We start from the raw sequence: 15,847 nt of genomic DNA, 5'->3' as shown, positions 1-15,847 counted from the left end.
CCGGCCAAGCCCCGCCGGCCACCGGCGCTGCTCTAGCCAGTCCCACCGTCCTCCCCTTCATCAATCCTCGACGGTTGATGGGTACGACGCTGCAGGACCATGGGACGGCGACGCCGGTGCTTTGGCTAGTCCTGTTCCACGCCGTGCTCCCAGGGATCCTCGCCGGAGATGGCCGTGCTCTAGGCTTGCCGGCCATTTCCCTTCTCGCCCTCAAGTGCGACCGCCGCGCGAAGAGCGTCGCCGACCCCACGTTCATGCTCCGCTCCGGCACTGCCTCATCATCGACGACGGCATCACCGCGCTCGCCGCCGGCACCACTAACCTCCACAAGATCTCCGTCCGAGGCCGTCCTCCGCTCCTGCCTCCATCTCGAGGAGCTCTCCATCGACGCCACCTCCTACCTCCAGGGCAGCGGGGCTAGGCCTAGCCAGACTGGAGGGAGAGAGAAAAGAGAGGGTGGCAAATAGTTAAAGATGCCATCACCTTAGAGGGGCAAAAAAAAATTAAAGACAAATCTAAGAAGGGTATTTGGATAATTGGCAAACCTAATAATAGTTAAATTTCCCTTTTTTATGCGCTGCATTTCCACGGGAACAAAGTGAAAGCTTCACTTGCAACGAGTTTTGTCTGAAACATCAGATATGTCACCTATATTTGGTGCACATTACTACGTAAACTGCAAACAAATTATCACCAAAATTTCGTGAACAACGGGCTGTGAACAAGTACACAAAATGTTTCCCTCTGAAAAGAACAAAGATTTCGCTGCAACTTTAGGGTTGGCCTGTTTGTATTACACCGAAGTACAACAGTAGTGACATGTTTCTCGAAGCACCAAAATTTACTTTACAGGTAAAGAGGCGGAAAGAACGGCAATCCCACCAGCTCACTTTAATGAACTTAAATGTCCAAAGAGTAACTATAACCTCGGAGAAGAAACCCCACGCTTTCTTGCAGCAAACTTAAAACCAAGGGGAGCAAAGGCCAAAAAGGGGCAAAAAAAAAAAATTGGAACAAGCGTGGACCCTCGTCTCTAACTGAATGGTCAGTTCCAGCTACATATAATACCACAGAAATAAGCGCTAGACCATTTGGGAATCTGCAACATTTCCTTGCAGATCATCCATGCTTGATATATACACTCTTGATCAGGCACCTCTATGCTGAAAGCCCAAAAAAAACTTCCTTTGCCAACACTTAGATATCCAACAAATAACTGTTCTTTTTCATCCTATGATGGCTACTCGGAAAAATATACTACCTCCGTTAATAATTAGGCCAGTTCATCTGAGCCCGTTGTGGCTGCTGATAACCATTGGCAGGTGGTCCAACCATTTCACCACCAACCCCAGCAATGGCCTGAGGTGGCTGTAGTAGTGGATGAACAGCGGCTCCAGCCATTGTCTGTGCCGGGTGATATATCCCTCCAAAAGTACCATGACCAGCTTGAGCAGGGGCAAACGCCAGGTGCTGTCCCTGCAGAGGCAGTCCGTAATAGTTGCTAGGCTGGAGACCAGAAATATCACGTCCTGGGGCAGGAATCCAGACACCGGAGCCTTCGCTCTGATCAAAATATCCAATCAGTAATAAATAAGACTACCAGATATGTATGCAAATAAGTCTTACTAGATATTGTGTTATTCCCTCCAGTAATTAATGGCTAGAAGGAGTAACAGACTTCCAGTTTTGACTATACTGTTTCTAAATTTGAAATTTTTCATTGACGATGGTGGAAGTACAAGTAGCATAGGAAAAAAGAAAGCATGAAGCTAGAAAACATCCTATAACCTGATGTGTCTGAATTTAATCGACTGAGTAATCAGAAGAGAACCCTAGTCATCCAAATGATCACAAGAACATATCTGAAATTTTTGAAAATTAAAAATGAAGGTATCATCGTGAAAAAACTGAACATTTTTTATTTTGTTTTTCTAGGGAATACGCAAAAAACCAAACTTAAAGCTGCCGTTTACAGCATTCTGTTCATAGATATGCATATAAACATTTACCTGCTGCCCGGCAATATAGACATTGGTTTCTTTGAATTGGGATCCACTGATATCATCACTCTCGACAGAAGTTCCACTTGCCACCATAGTGTTATTTGTATAGATTGACGGACTAGAATCATATGTTCCATATGCACCATGGTTTCCAACATGTGTCTGGGTTCCATTGTTAGCACCAGGCTTGTATGTATTGGTTGGGTATTTACCTGGTGGTGCAACAGCTGCACTTACAGGTGGATACATGCCTCCGGTTGAAGGGGGTTGAGGAACCATGAAATGAAGGGGTTGTGGTGGAACATAGAGTGGATACTGACTGTATGGGAAATAATTTGGTGGGTATTGAGGTAAAACACCTAAATGCTGGCGGAATAATTGAAGTGGCTGTTGTGGAATACCAACAGAATTTGGTACGGCTCCAGGGGTTGGGGTGGCAAGTGGAGTAGACCCAACTGAAGGCAGCACGAAGGAGTTGATTCCCTGTGGCAGCTAAAACAGAGCAATTAGGAACTGAATTGTATGTAATAACAGAAGACAACTTAAACTGCAGAGTGCAAGTGCCTCAAAGAAATTATCAGCCTACTCAGCAACGAACTACTGCCAGACGTCAAAAATGTAAAATCATAATTATACAGCAATGTTATTATGCTATGGTACTTGGACAACTGGCATAAGAACAGTATGCATCAGACCAAATGAACTTCGAATATCCCTAAAATAAACAAAACAACATTGGAAATGCACTGAACCTTTTTCACTCAGGACAGAGCATAAATTCAAGATCCAGCATACCAGATTAACACGATGTAATACATGGCAAGGATTTATACATCTGGGATTATATGCTCCTATTATCACACAATCATTGGATTCAAGGTACGTACATCAAAATTACCAATTTTTACACTAATAATATTTTAACTATTTCTGAATCACTACACTGTCTATGGAGAAGACAGAACACAGCAACACGGGTGTAGAAATCTGAATCAAATTGGGGTGTATGATTCCGTGAAATATATATATTGAACATGGAAGTGTTATTAGGACATGGTGATGGGTTTTAAAGATTCCCCAACTACCATATATCCAACCCTCCTACCCTTTCCACCCAGTCTAAATTAAATAGCGTGAAAAGACTGAGATGAGAAATGCAGAACTTGGAGACTTTCGATGAGACTGTCATAGAGAATTCTTCATTTGTCATCCAGTGTATGTGAGTCCCCTTATGTGCCACCAAAAACTTACTACTCCCTCTGTCTTTTAATAGATGATGCCGTTGACTTTTCAACACATGTATTCAAAAATTTAATGCAAATGTATAGATCATGCTTTAAGTACTTTGAGTGATTAACCAATTCACAACAAAATAAATTATAATTACGTAAATTTTTTTAGTAAGACAAATGGTCAAACTTGTGACCAAAAGTCAACGGCATCATCTATTAAAAAACAAAGATAGTACTCCCTCCATATTTTAATGTATGACGCCGTTGACTTTTTGACAAACGTTTGACCTTTCGTCTTATTCAAAAAATTTATGTAATTATAATTTATTTTATTGTGACTTGATTTATCATCAAATGTTCTTCAAGCATGAAATAAGTATTTTTATATTTGTACAAAAATTTTGAATAAGACGAGTGGTCAAACGTTGGTTATAAAATCAACGGTGTCATACATTAAAATACGGAGGGAGTATTTCTTTAGATGGCACCAAACAAAATGTCAAGTCCCATGTATACTACTAAAATTAACATTCCATGAAAAACGTCATCAGAGGTACGTTTCTCAGAATTTCAATGACATGGCAGAAATGACCTTGGACCTCACCAGTCAGCCTCCTTTCTTCCACTTCTTTGCACTAGGCAACTCAGCTAGCTGCACATACATGATCCACTGCCGCCATTGCACATGTGCTCGGCAGCGAAACTTTGTCAGGGTAAAAGCGAACCATGGTGGTGAAGAGGAAAGTGCAGAGCAGGAACCCACCAACGCTATTGATGGAGAAGGTGGAAACAGCACCGACAGTAGTTAGGGTCCTAGGACCAGTGGACCAGATCACGAGGAAGAGAGAGAGGAAAGAAACTGTCAATCCACCACATGTGTGGCTTAATCAAAGGAAAGCTAGAAAGGTTCGATTTTTGGTGACCTGCAATGAGAATTTCCATTGCATGTGGTAGATTTAGTTGCTGCAGCCTAGCCTGCTCAGAGTTGAGCACGAGAGAAAGAAGCACTCCGTTCTCTGTCCCTCTTTTTTTTGGCTGCTCAATGCAGAATAAAGGGCTTCCATTCTTTTTCTATTTCCGCAGTGTTTCCCATATCAACTTAGGCTGTGTTCTTTCCTACATTTTTCCAACCCACCTCTCTCGTTTTCCGCGCGCACGCTTTTCAAACTGCTAAATGGTGTGATTTATGCAAAAACTTTCTATATGAAAGTTGTTTAGAAAAATCATATTAATCCTTTTTTCAAAAAAAAATAGTTAATACTTAATTAATCATGCAATAATATGAGCTTCGTTTTGCGTGCCGGGGCCTCCCAAACACAGCCTTAAGCGCCTAGGACAAAATGGTATTTGCTTAAACTTTTCGACAACACACTAACAGCAAACAAATGAGTGTGGCAAATAAGGACAAAATTAAGGATGGATAAAACATAAGGGAATAGTAACATTTTTTGATAATATACAAGAGAACTAGTGAACTTTGAATGGACAATAACGATTTTCTCTATTTCTTGTTAAACTGTCTTAATGACCTTCTACAGTGCATAACATTTTATAGCACTGACTTGACTGATTCATTGTACAAGCGTTGAGACGGACTTTAGGTCTTTTGGGTTGGTTGTGCTAATCCAATTGGTACTAAAGTTCTTGAGTAAATATATTATAAATACACCACTTTGTGACCCTGTGCCATCAACTATTTAAATGCAAATGCTTAAGGGAACTCTTCAGCTACTAGCTTTATAGTTCCTTGCTTTATTCCACACTTTCTTTTCAGACATATTCCCGACAACTGTTATAGTGCTCAAGAATTAAATAAATGCATTTTTAACAGAATTTATCTTCTCACGATTGAGAGCCATGTTTCAATTTTTAGCACGTAATAGCATGCGATTTGTACTTAACCAATCTGTTACAAGAACGAAAAGTTGTTAACAAAATAGATGGTACAGGTGAATATGCATTAGATAAGTTATATATTTATAAATAAATAAATAAAGTTTTAAATTAATTGCTAAGCTGTATCTACAAACCTCTTGGGCATGCCCAGTTTGTGTGGGCATAACCGACAAGTTTCCGTACTTGATAGCAGCTCCAGAAGCAGTAAATGGTGAGATACGGCCATCAAAATCAGCAGGTGGTCGGTAAAATTGTGTATAATAGCCTGCAGAAGAGTCATTGACCTGTTGTACCTGTACGTGTAATCACTTGTTAAGATGCACAGAGAGTCATTAAGTTATTTTAAAAAAAAAATGAGAAGTCACTCAAGTTTTTTTTTAATGAAACAATTAGACAGATTGAGCACAAATAGCTCAGAGGATTGTTCTATTCAGGAGCTGGGGAGCTCATGTCAGGTAGAAATAACATAAATGGTTCGACCAATGCAAAACATCCAATAAATGAACTCCTAGGGCAACTAGAATGCCTACTATGTGGGAAAAGCATTCAGCAAGAGGGTAAAGAAATATAAAATGATGCAAAATCAATTTTATGCTGAGGAATTGTTAAAACGTCTAGTATAAAAAAGTAATTATGTAATCATGCATAGCATTTCAGCGTAACACAGTGACTATGAGAGAACAGAATAAGATTCCTTTGCTTGTATAATGTAAACCAACATCTAAGAAATCAAATCATTTGACATATGAACAGGAGATATATAAAGAAAAAATGATGGGTCACATAAGCACCAGACGTGCCTGAGATTCAGAAGTTTCAAGTGATGGAATCTGATCTCCATGCGACTGTTGTGGTGGGTAAGGTGTAGTAGTTTCAACTGAATCTTGAGGTACATGTGAAGCTATTGTATCGTTTGATTGGTCTGATTCTGCAACTTCAGGAATACTTGAGGAACTATCAACCTTCTGAGGTAAAATATTATCTGCCGTTTCAGCAGGCAGCTGCTGCAGATCTGACTCAGCTGCCATTTCAACAGTTGAGGACACACCCTGATGACTGCAGTACAGTTACCAAATTAAAATGAAGGATGAATGCAACTGAATACAGAAGGTAATCATAATGTGAAAAATAAATTAAATTGCAAGAAATACTTTAATTAACAACCATTAAGCTACATGTAAACATGAGAACCATGCCCAAGGTTACCATACGTATACAAATAGAAAGCACTAGACCGAGGTCCATGGGCAACGCCCGATTGCACTAACTCATACAACGTATCCCACCTGAATTTCAAGCAGCGGTTAGAAGGCACTGAGAAACTGGGCAAAGCAGAAGGGTGGTGTTTAGCACGCAGTCAGCAACTAGCAGGCAAGGCATGAATAACCTTGGCAGCCAGCAATGACAAGCACTAGGGAGGAGGGTAACATCTAGTACCTAGATTAGGGGGGCATCGTTTATAGCAGTGATTTCAAGACATGAAAATGAAAATGAAGCACACAGACGTCTTAAAAATCTGAACAGGAACATGCCAACAAACCCCTAAGCCCCCATGGAATTAAGGTGAAGTGTTACATTGAAGTAATAGTATTATCTTATGGAAAGTCCTACTCCTCACTAGATCCATATCCTCAAAATATCCAACAAGGATTTTATGTGACCTAAAAACAACGTTAGGGGAACCTTTTTTTATGCACCAAAAATTGTGAAAAGTACCTAAATATTATATGTATAAGAAAACACGGACTGATTCCTTTTGGCATTTACACAGTAGACCAAAAAGGCACAACTAACTAATATGGGACATGGAAGGTGGAGCAATGAGCCAAAACTAAGTAAATTATTATGCTGGTAGATACTCAGAGAAGTCAAATTCAAGCATACATAGCAAAGAGTTTAATAAGACTGCTGGTGTCAAACGCATTAACTAGAACACAAACCTTGCAGCAGGTTCATCCAGAACTTCATCTGCCTCCTGAGACGATTCACATTGAGGTGTAGAGCATTTCTCACTTTCAGTGTCTTTTGAAAAGCTTGCAGATTGCTCAAAACAGGCACCGAAACTGCCAAAACTAAGCCCATATTTTTCTGACTCTGCAACCTGAAGGTGATCAGGAATAATAACATGCTGCTTGTCAGACAGGCGCATGTCACTTGGCCTTGTCTCCACTCCTGAAGTGGTATCTTCCTTATGGATGGAATCCGATACTAGAATCGACTGGGGAACAGTCTCCACAGAAACAGGCACTTTATCACATATAACATTTTCAGCATGGGCTGGTTTGTTTGTTGATTTTGGCTTCCATTCTTTATTTGGAACAACTAGACAACACAATTATAACTATAATCAGCAAAGCAGAGGCAATATTCTCAAGTAGAAAGAACAATCCATCCAGATCCAAAAAAAATTGACTTAAATAAGTAACTTAATAATTGATGAATAACAATAATCTGTTGGGCAATAAAGAATTTGACAACTTTACAGCATGTGGTATAAACTAGACACAGGAAGTGTTGAAGTGGAATGAAATGGAGAGTTGAAATGCTACTTCTTTTATGACAATTTTGGTCACACTTTTTTATTTTTCGTAGTAAAATGGTATGAACATCTACCAAAAAGCATTGTAGATTCTGTATATAGTAGCATCTACCATACATGAATTAAATAGTAATTAATTCATAACATAACTTAGCAATATAGATTTCACGGATGAACAAGTGAACAGCCAGTAATGTTTAAGCGTCACTGTTGAAGGTTGCCAATTTCATGTATAAGTTAGTACAACAAAAGGGCCAGCAAAATTGGTTTTTCATCGTCATCTGGCAAGGGTGCGAGACAGGAACCAGGATTCAAATATTCAAATCCTTAGTTCCCTAGAACCAATGTGAATGAACTATTTTATTCTCCCTGGAATATCAGCAAAAGAAAAAAACATCCTACCAAGGTACCATACTGAACCAAATCTTTTATTCTTTTCCAGTACAGATGTTGTAATAACTATGACCATGCAAGCATCCTCAATGGACAACAGAGTTGTGATTCTAGTTCGTGTACCGGCGATGCAATTTACTCTTAAATATAGAGCGAGCCAGATCATAACAGCTTGAATTATGGATGTAAGTATGTGCCAGCCACATGTATTCCCTGCTGCATGATGGCATTCAAACAGGTTGAATTATGTACATCCCCATTAGAGATGGCAACGGGTGCATACCCATCGGGTTCCCTTGCCCCATACCCACACCTATGATGGCTAAATATTCCCACTTAAATACCCACACCCGTCGAGGGTACAAAATCGTCCCCATGCCCACACCCGTGCGGGTAACGGGTACCCATACCCATATAATAGAGTAAAAACCCGTCGGGTGTCGGGTCATGGGTTCCCATTGCCATCTCTAATCCCCATGCGTGTTTTGAAGGCTTTGAATGTCTACTAAGGTAACTTTTATACTTTATAATCATTAGAACTGATGATTGTGAAAACCTGATGACATGTCCAAACGTCCAATTAATAATCTAACACAGAATATTAACATATTAAATGCCATGTAGCAGCCGCTATCTGCTCAATAGCAGCAGCAGATATAATGCATTTGCCCTAGTGTCGCATTTGGAAGGTCAAACATCAATTGCAAGGTAACAATCATAAAAATCTACACAGTGACATCAACATATCATTTGCTTCAGTGACGTGCAAAGGATTGGACCCAAATTTAGAAGTTCAGAATGACAAGTACCTTTCTGTACACTGCTCAACTGCTGTGCACGACTACTGCAGCTTGAAGATGGCCTACTACCAGAAGGTACCACAGTGGATGACAAACCAGAAGATCGAGATGTGCCTAGAGTATGAAAAGGTGTTAAAAACATGACAACACTAACCAAAGAGTCCCAAGACTCCCAACTCAAATATTGTACCTTGTGAAGCCGTTGATACATCATTAGAAACCACCTTTTCTCCTGCTGCCAACTGACTTGCATAAGCATGTTTGGTGGAAACAGTCTCACCGTGGCCGTGGACTTCAGGGGCTGGTGTAAGCACTGGGTCCAAAGCTGGTATGCACTCCCCTGATATAGATGGTGCTGACTGTATTAAAGATAGTCTTACATCTGGACCTAAGCCATTGACAAGCTTTTCTGGATTACCTTCCAAATCAGATATTCCTTTTGAATCTGAAATCTGCAACTGACCTATAGCAAGAGAACTTTTCTCCATGGAAGCAACAGGCTCTGATGAACCATTGGATTGGCCAACTGACAAACTGGTAAAGAAGTCAGTTGCATGTCCAAACAGGTGCATTTTAATTGGATAAGCTAATACTGAAATAAGTGGACCTCAATGTTTTATCCATTTGGCAAACTCCAAATACCAAATGATCCAAGAAACCATCAAACAATGTAAATCAAAGAAACTAAGTTGTAAATGAAGAATGGCTATGCAGTCAAACAGCATCGGTAAAAAAAAAATATTTACATCAAGCCACAAATTCTGGTTAAACTCCAGATCATAGTGGAAAAAACCGGACCGGGCCGGCGGTTCGACCGGAAAAAACCGGAACCAGAGGCCTCCACGGTTCGGTTCAACTGAAAGACCAGACATGCATTCGACCCGGATTGAACCGGCTGAACCGGGCGGGTTTTGACTAAACCGGCCATTAAACCGGCTCAGTTGGACCGGACAAAGGAGTTAAGGAGTTTAATGGGCCACGTTAAGGCCCAGTCCATGCCCTACAGGCCCACGTGACTGTTTTTTTGACAAAATGCATAGAAAAGGGTGGTGGAATGGGGATTCGAACCTGGGTATGCGCATTGAGAGTGAGTAGGTCTAACCATCCCACCTTTGCTTCGTTTTGTTTTAGAGATATACATGTTATATATAATAACTTATTGAACCGCGGTTCAACCGGCGGTTCACCGGTCAGACCGTCGGACCGGTGAACCGAGGCATCGTCCGGGTTACTCACCGGTCCGGTTTTTTGCACTATGCTCCAGATCAGAATAAAAGAAATATAAGAGCAAGTTTAATAGTATAGCCCACTACTAGCTCCAAATCATCTATAGCCAATGTAATAGCTAATTCATACAATAGTTGCTTACTATACTATTAATAGCTGGTCCCACCTGTCATACACACATTATGTCTTGGAGTCCGTGCTGCAGCTGGCTGCAGATCTGTAGCCTGCTACTCTTCTCTCTTTTCCTTTTATCTCTTTAAAATATGTTTATAGCTGGCTTATAGCCTGCTATTGTACCTGCTCTAAATACTCTCCACTGGAATACAATGTAGAAAACTAGCAATTCATAAATTTAGGTGGTCTATTCCTCTTAGCATTTTACAATTTTCTAACATAATCATATACTAGGACACAAAACTACAGCTCCTTAATCATTCCTCCCAAAAGAAAAAAAGAACAGCATCGTACTGATGTTCTGCTGCAGCTGAATAACATAAATCTACACTACACATGGCACACTGTTTTAAGAATAAATAGATACACACATATGTTCTACTTTTTCGTTGGAATCCAGAAAATACATGTATGTTTCAAGAAAGCACATGAAAGTAACCTACAAACAGTGCTTCTGAACATACACAACAAAGATACTACTAGCAGTACAGTTTGGTATGGGTTTCACTCAAAGAACCCAGCCAAAAATGGGAGTGTAAAGCAGAAACATGATCTTGTCAAGAAAAACATCTACAATCCACATCCAAATAAGAATAAAAATCAATTAACAAATAACTCCGGCCAATTAACATCCTTTCCAATATGAGTAATAAAAAAATACCTTACCAGCATGTAAATACCAAAAAAAAAGGGGACTCAAGGTTAACAGGATTTAGTAAAAAGAAAACAATAATCATGTGACTGAAGATCTTTTGCACTATAAATACCTTGAGATCGAAGTAGACGTCTTGGTGTCTGTGTTTGGATTGACAGGTACAGAGCTGTTACATTTGTCCATGTTTGGATTCACTCCAATTTCCTTTTCAGCAGGAGCATTTCTCCCAGTTATGTCTGAAGTATCACAGAATAAAACATGAAATGGTTATAAAGTTTCACTAAAAGGCTACTCTTGAAGTGGGTACAAAACATGTGGCTATAAATGTCAAGAGGATACTTAACCCCAGTTGATTCAATATACTAAGCTCTTATATCTACTCAAGCATTTGAGAAGTTGGAGAAAATCAAATGGCAGTAACATTCATATAATGAGCAGGCAGTTCTACATATTACAAAATCCATCAGATATCAAAGAGAAACCACTCTTTAAATTAAACAAGATTACAAGAATGCAACATGAGCTGCTCATAGTGTATCACAACACGGATGCCACATGTAGTATAGGTTTGATAGAGCACTTCCATTTTTGAAGACAGATGCCATGCATACCAGAGGAGTTGGATAGCTGGCGTGAAGAGTTTCCCCATCCACCTTTTCCACCTCGCCCCTGCATCCCAGGCCTCCATCGAGCATCGGCAGATTCTTTGGCACTCTATACAAGAAAGCAGGAAAATACACATTCAGGCACTTTAGAACAGAAAGTTACTTAAACAAAAATGTCCCAATTGATTATATGGCATTCTATAATTGTGGCAATTAGAATTGGCAATGAACCAATATAACTGATTAATAATGTATTTAAAGAGGGGACGAGATTTTAGGATTCCTTTCTCAAGAATAAAAGAAAGTCAGAATCAGAATGCATATCAGGAGAACAAGAACAGAAAGATTCAACATGATAAGAAAAATTTGCGTTGAACAACATTGCTATGGAGACTCTTTCAACCATATCCAAAGCTTAGGTAGAATTAGTTGTGTCAAATTTGTAGTCTAACAAATATCATGTTGCCAATCATTAGCATATATGTATTCGTTTTTTTCTGACATGTTCAATATATGATGTATGTATCCTGCAAATCATGTCCTGCTGGCCGATTTGATACTGATCTCAAACTAACTTTTATCATCACCAGCATGTCATATCACTTGAACATCTTCTAACGGTGTTTCCATCTCATAGCTTTGCACATCAATTACATTTGCATATGACTCAACCTAATGTGTCTGACCAGATATACCTAACACAAGTCTGACCACCCATTTGGAACTTACATATCTATAGCAGGTCTAATTTTGAAAAAAAAAAAAAAGTAAGTGCTTGGGTACATTGCAAAGATCACAAAGTTGGAAAACATCATTCATGTGCCATTGATTTAACTGGGACCAGGCCACATGTTCTCACATGAAATCTAATTTTTGAATTCACACATAATTTGCACCAGTACTTAACTTTATGAAATAAAGATAAAGAAAAAGCAACAGAAGCAAGGGAGAGGGGAGGATATGATACTTGCCTCCTTTTTCTTGTCTCTCTTTCTTCTGACCTCATGGAATGTACCTGAAATAAGTGAATATTTGATTAAAAGGTTTGGTAAAATCAAGCATCTTCCATAGAATGTGCCTAACATAAAAAAGGGGGGAAACGTTAGCAAAATGCATGCAGTTAAGCACAAAAGGGATACCTCAAACAGTCCATAAATGCTGTTTACCTCAACACAATCTCCAGGGAATATGACATAAGAAAGATCCATTCTCTACATATAAAGACAAGGTTCTCTTATGGTGAAAGGGCTAGAATTTAAGCTTTGGTGGAGTAACGCATAAAGATTAAAAAAAAATAGTGAAGTTGATGCTAACACCACTAACTAGGCATGGGTCAAAGTCATGTCATGATGAATAAATCCTGATCATCTTGACCATAAAAAGGATGCTGGATCTCTTTAATCTTTAAAGCTATCTTTGAGATAAACTCCAGTACTCCAGCCACTCCAAAGAAGTCAACCATGACCCATTAGCTAAGGTATCTATAAGACTAGGTGTAAATCCAAAGTCTCTTAATCGGGAAGAACATACCATGTTACAAAAACAAAAAAGATGAAATAAAATGCTATGAACCAACATTAAGTTTCTCAAAACCATGTAACACATTTGGCCTTTGATGCTCAATGCAATGCTTTTCTTTAAAGTTCTTATGGAGCCTATTCAGCTAATCTGAATGACATTCAAAAATTACACAGCTCATGGTTGTAGCTCTCGCATTCCCACGGAGTATTCCGATGCTAGGATGAAGTAATATCATTTGTAAATTGCAATATGGTTTAAAGAAGGGCTATCCTAATACCAATATATCAAAATTTGGTTCAGAACGAAATTAGGTTATCATAAAATCCACTGCTATTAAAAACAGATCACTGTTCTATGCTTCACATGGGTTTGGGTTATCTTTTGAAAAAGGAAGTACTACTCAAGATAGGTTATGAATAGACGCCTAGTCACGAATGTGTACCTGGATGATCACACATTAAATCATGAAAACATGAGAATTCATCTTTTGCAGATCTCAAGTGTAAATACCGTAATGAGCATGTAGAGGTGTTGTTTGGACATTAGTATTTTTTTCCATTGTCGAAATGCATTCTCGGGGTCAAAACAATAATTAACATCAGTTATAAAATGAATATCAAGTAGGACCAATGAAATTTTGTGCTTCATACTCCAGAACAGTATGATTCTATCCAAGTTTAGTTTGATTTACATGTATGGCATCTTTATTTTGGTAGGCCATTCGGCTTCAATTTCCACACAAACATTTGTGCATCAACTTCAAATTTTCACTACAGGTAGCACTAGAAGTTCCATGTTGCAAAGGTGGAAGCATCCATCCTATAGAAACCACTGCGCCTACAGTGAAACCACCAGCCGTACAGTGCAACTACAGAACGAAACCAAAAGCAACGATGTCCCTCAGTTCATAAAATTTGTAATTACTTCAGATCCAAGCAGCAGCATCCAGAAGGATTATCCTTGAGCATATCCTTTCACTCCAAATAAGACACAACCAACAAGTAAATACGTAGCTCCCATGGGGCATAACAAACTGAAGCAGTCACGATACCAAGCCGGATCCAACAGGAGGCATGAACCACACAACTTAACCTCCAGCACACCACACTCTCTGTAAACCCCAATTGATTATAGAAAACATTCTTGCGCTCACTCTTGAATCAAACAAAGCAAGGAAGACCGGAAGAAGAGCGGCGCAGACTCTAGAACCCTAAATCAAACCATGCACGCATCAAATCAGGCACGGGCGCGCCACAAGAGAGACCTATCACGCATCGCATCGTCCCCTCCCCCCCCCCCCCACCCCCCCACAAGCCAAGGCTAAGTTTTACCAGTGGAACCAACAGAACCGAACCGAATCAAATCAAACTAGGATTGAGAGGGAGGGAGAAATGGGGGGAGGATTTGGGATTTTACCTTGGTTGAGAAGCCTATCGGTGGTCTCGTTGGGATCCATGTTGCATTCGCGGAGCACGGCGTAGACCTCCTCGTCGGTGTGGCCGCCCGCGATCTCCTTGATGTTCTGGATCGTCCGCCGCACCGCCGCCGGGATCGAAACCCTAGCCGCCGCCATATCCTCCCTCCTCGTCCTCGTCCTCGCCCTCGTCCTCGCCTTCCTCCTCCTCCTACTCCTCGCCGCCGCCGCTGCCGCCGCGCGCGCCTGCTTCTGCTCCGCTAGGCTCTCCCGCACGGGCGGATGAACGGAGGCGAATCCCGAGAGAGGAGCAGGGCGGAGGGAGGAAGGAAGGAAGGAAGGGGAAGGAGGGGGAAAGGAGGAGAGAGAGAGAGAGAGAGAGAGAGGAGAGAGAGGAAGCGGAGGTGGGGGGAGAGAGAGAGAGAGAGAGGGATTTGTGGGAGGGTTTTGTGGGGGGAAGGGAAGGGAGAGAAGGGAGGAATGCGTGCGTCGCTCGCTGGCTGTGGGGGGGCTCACACTACACTACACTACACTACTGGGGTATACAAAAACGGAGGCGGCGCTACAGACGGAAGAATTTTTTTTGTTTTCCAAACATTTTTTTATTCATTCATTTATATATAATCTTGTGAATTCTCCAGTGTAACGTTGGAAATGATTTTATATCTTTGTTTGATGTCATATTAATGAACAGATGTATCAATTTTGTCAGGTCATTTTGAACACTGCAGCCGAAGTATTCTTATTTTAATACATAGCACAAACACATATAACTATATACACACACGCATACACTTACATCTATAAATGCACATATCTACACCTACCTCGACGAACCTGTACTAATTACTAAAGACTAAGCCGATATATGTTGAGATATCTCATTATCGATGAATACGTAGTCCACCACTAAAATATGAGCATTCGTGCTAAGTCAAAGACTCGAACTAGCATAGACATTGTGTTTATCGAAGTGTTTTTTCACTTTAGACTAGATATTGTTTTCAAATATTGCACTTTGTACCAGATGGCCCACATCTACCCTATAGTTCAACAAATGGTTTTACTCATTCATCGTGTGACACATCCAACGATCGAAAATCATCTGATGACGTCGATCCAACGGCTCCCCGCCTCCCTCCCGATCCGATCCTCGCCTCCCCTCCCCCAGCAAAATCACCGCGCCCTCCCTCCTCTTTCTATCGCGCCTCCCTCCCGATCCGATCCAGATCGGATCGCCTTCACCGGCGGCCATCCCAGATTCACCTCGACCGACGGCTGTCCCTGAACCCTTTGGTTGTACGCAGCCAGATGGCCGCCCACTCCCCCAGTCTCCTACCACCACGGTCGCTGGCAAGACTCCCAGCGCCGACGTGACAACCGGAACG

At 40.7% G+C, this 15,847-nt stretch overlaps 1 protein-coding gene across 8 annotated transcripts; it reads right to left on the bottom strand.

The window, feature by feature from the left end:
- Nucleotides 1–737: 737 nt before the first annotated feature.
- Nucleotides 738–14,776, bottom strand: LOC4346548 (GBF-interacting protein 1-like). Of its 8 annotated transcripts, none has more exons than XM_015756578.3 (12): nt 14,462–14,776; nt 12,496–12,539; nt 11,531–11,633; nt 11,032–11,155; nt 9,282–9,397; nt 9,054–9,203; nt 8,873–8,977; nt 7,072–7,453; nt 5,932–6,187; nt 5,266–5,424; nt 2,010–2,495; nt 738–1,563 (listed from the first exon to the last, which is right to left on the bottom strand). In XM_015756578.3, exons 1-12 carry the CDS (start codon nt 14,616–14,618, stop codon nt 1,267–1,269), a joined length of 2,379 nt encoding a protein of 792 aa, XP_015612064.1. In that variant the 5' UTR covers nt 14,619–14,776; the 3' UTR covers nt 738–1,266. The 8 variants fall into 8 exon arrangements, with proteins under 8 accessions (XP_015612064.1, XP_066160245.1, XP_066160246.1 ...); XM_066304148.1 differs by having other exon boundaries at nt 2,010–2,486; XM_066304149.1 differs by having other exon boundaries at nt 5,266–5,415.
- Between the last annotated feature and the right edge of the window lie 1,071 nt (nt 14,777–15,847).

This window comes from Oryza sativa, chromosome 9 (assembly GCF_034140825.1).
Source record: "Oryza sativa Japonica Group chromosome 9, ASM3414082v1".
Classification (NCBI taxonomy): Eukaryota; Viridiplantae; Streptophyta; class Magnoliopsida; order Poales; family Poaceae; genus Oryza; species Oryza sativa.
Note: the sequence above shows the minus strand (reverse complement) of the source record. Positions and strands in the feature narration are given on the sequence as shown.

What these genes read in the sequence shown, in the direction of transcription:
- LOC4346548 (XM_015756577.3), bottom strand. Translation starts at nt 14,618, where the DNA reads ATGGCGGCGGCTAGGGTTTCGATCCCGGCGGCGGTGCGGCGGACGATC. An exon ending in GTTGAGCAGTGTACAGAAAG is followed by an intron (nt 7,454 to 8,872) that starts GTACTTGTCATT and finishes TGTGTTGTCTAG; the next exon opens with TTGTTCCAAATAAAGAATGG. An exon ending in TTGAAACTTCTGAATCTCAG is followed by an intron (nt 5,425 to 5,931) that starts GCACGTCTGGTG and finishes TTACACGTACAG; the next exon opens with GTACAACAGGTCAATGACTC.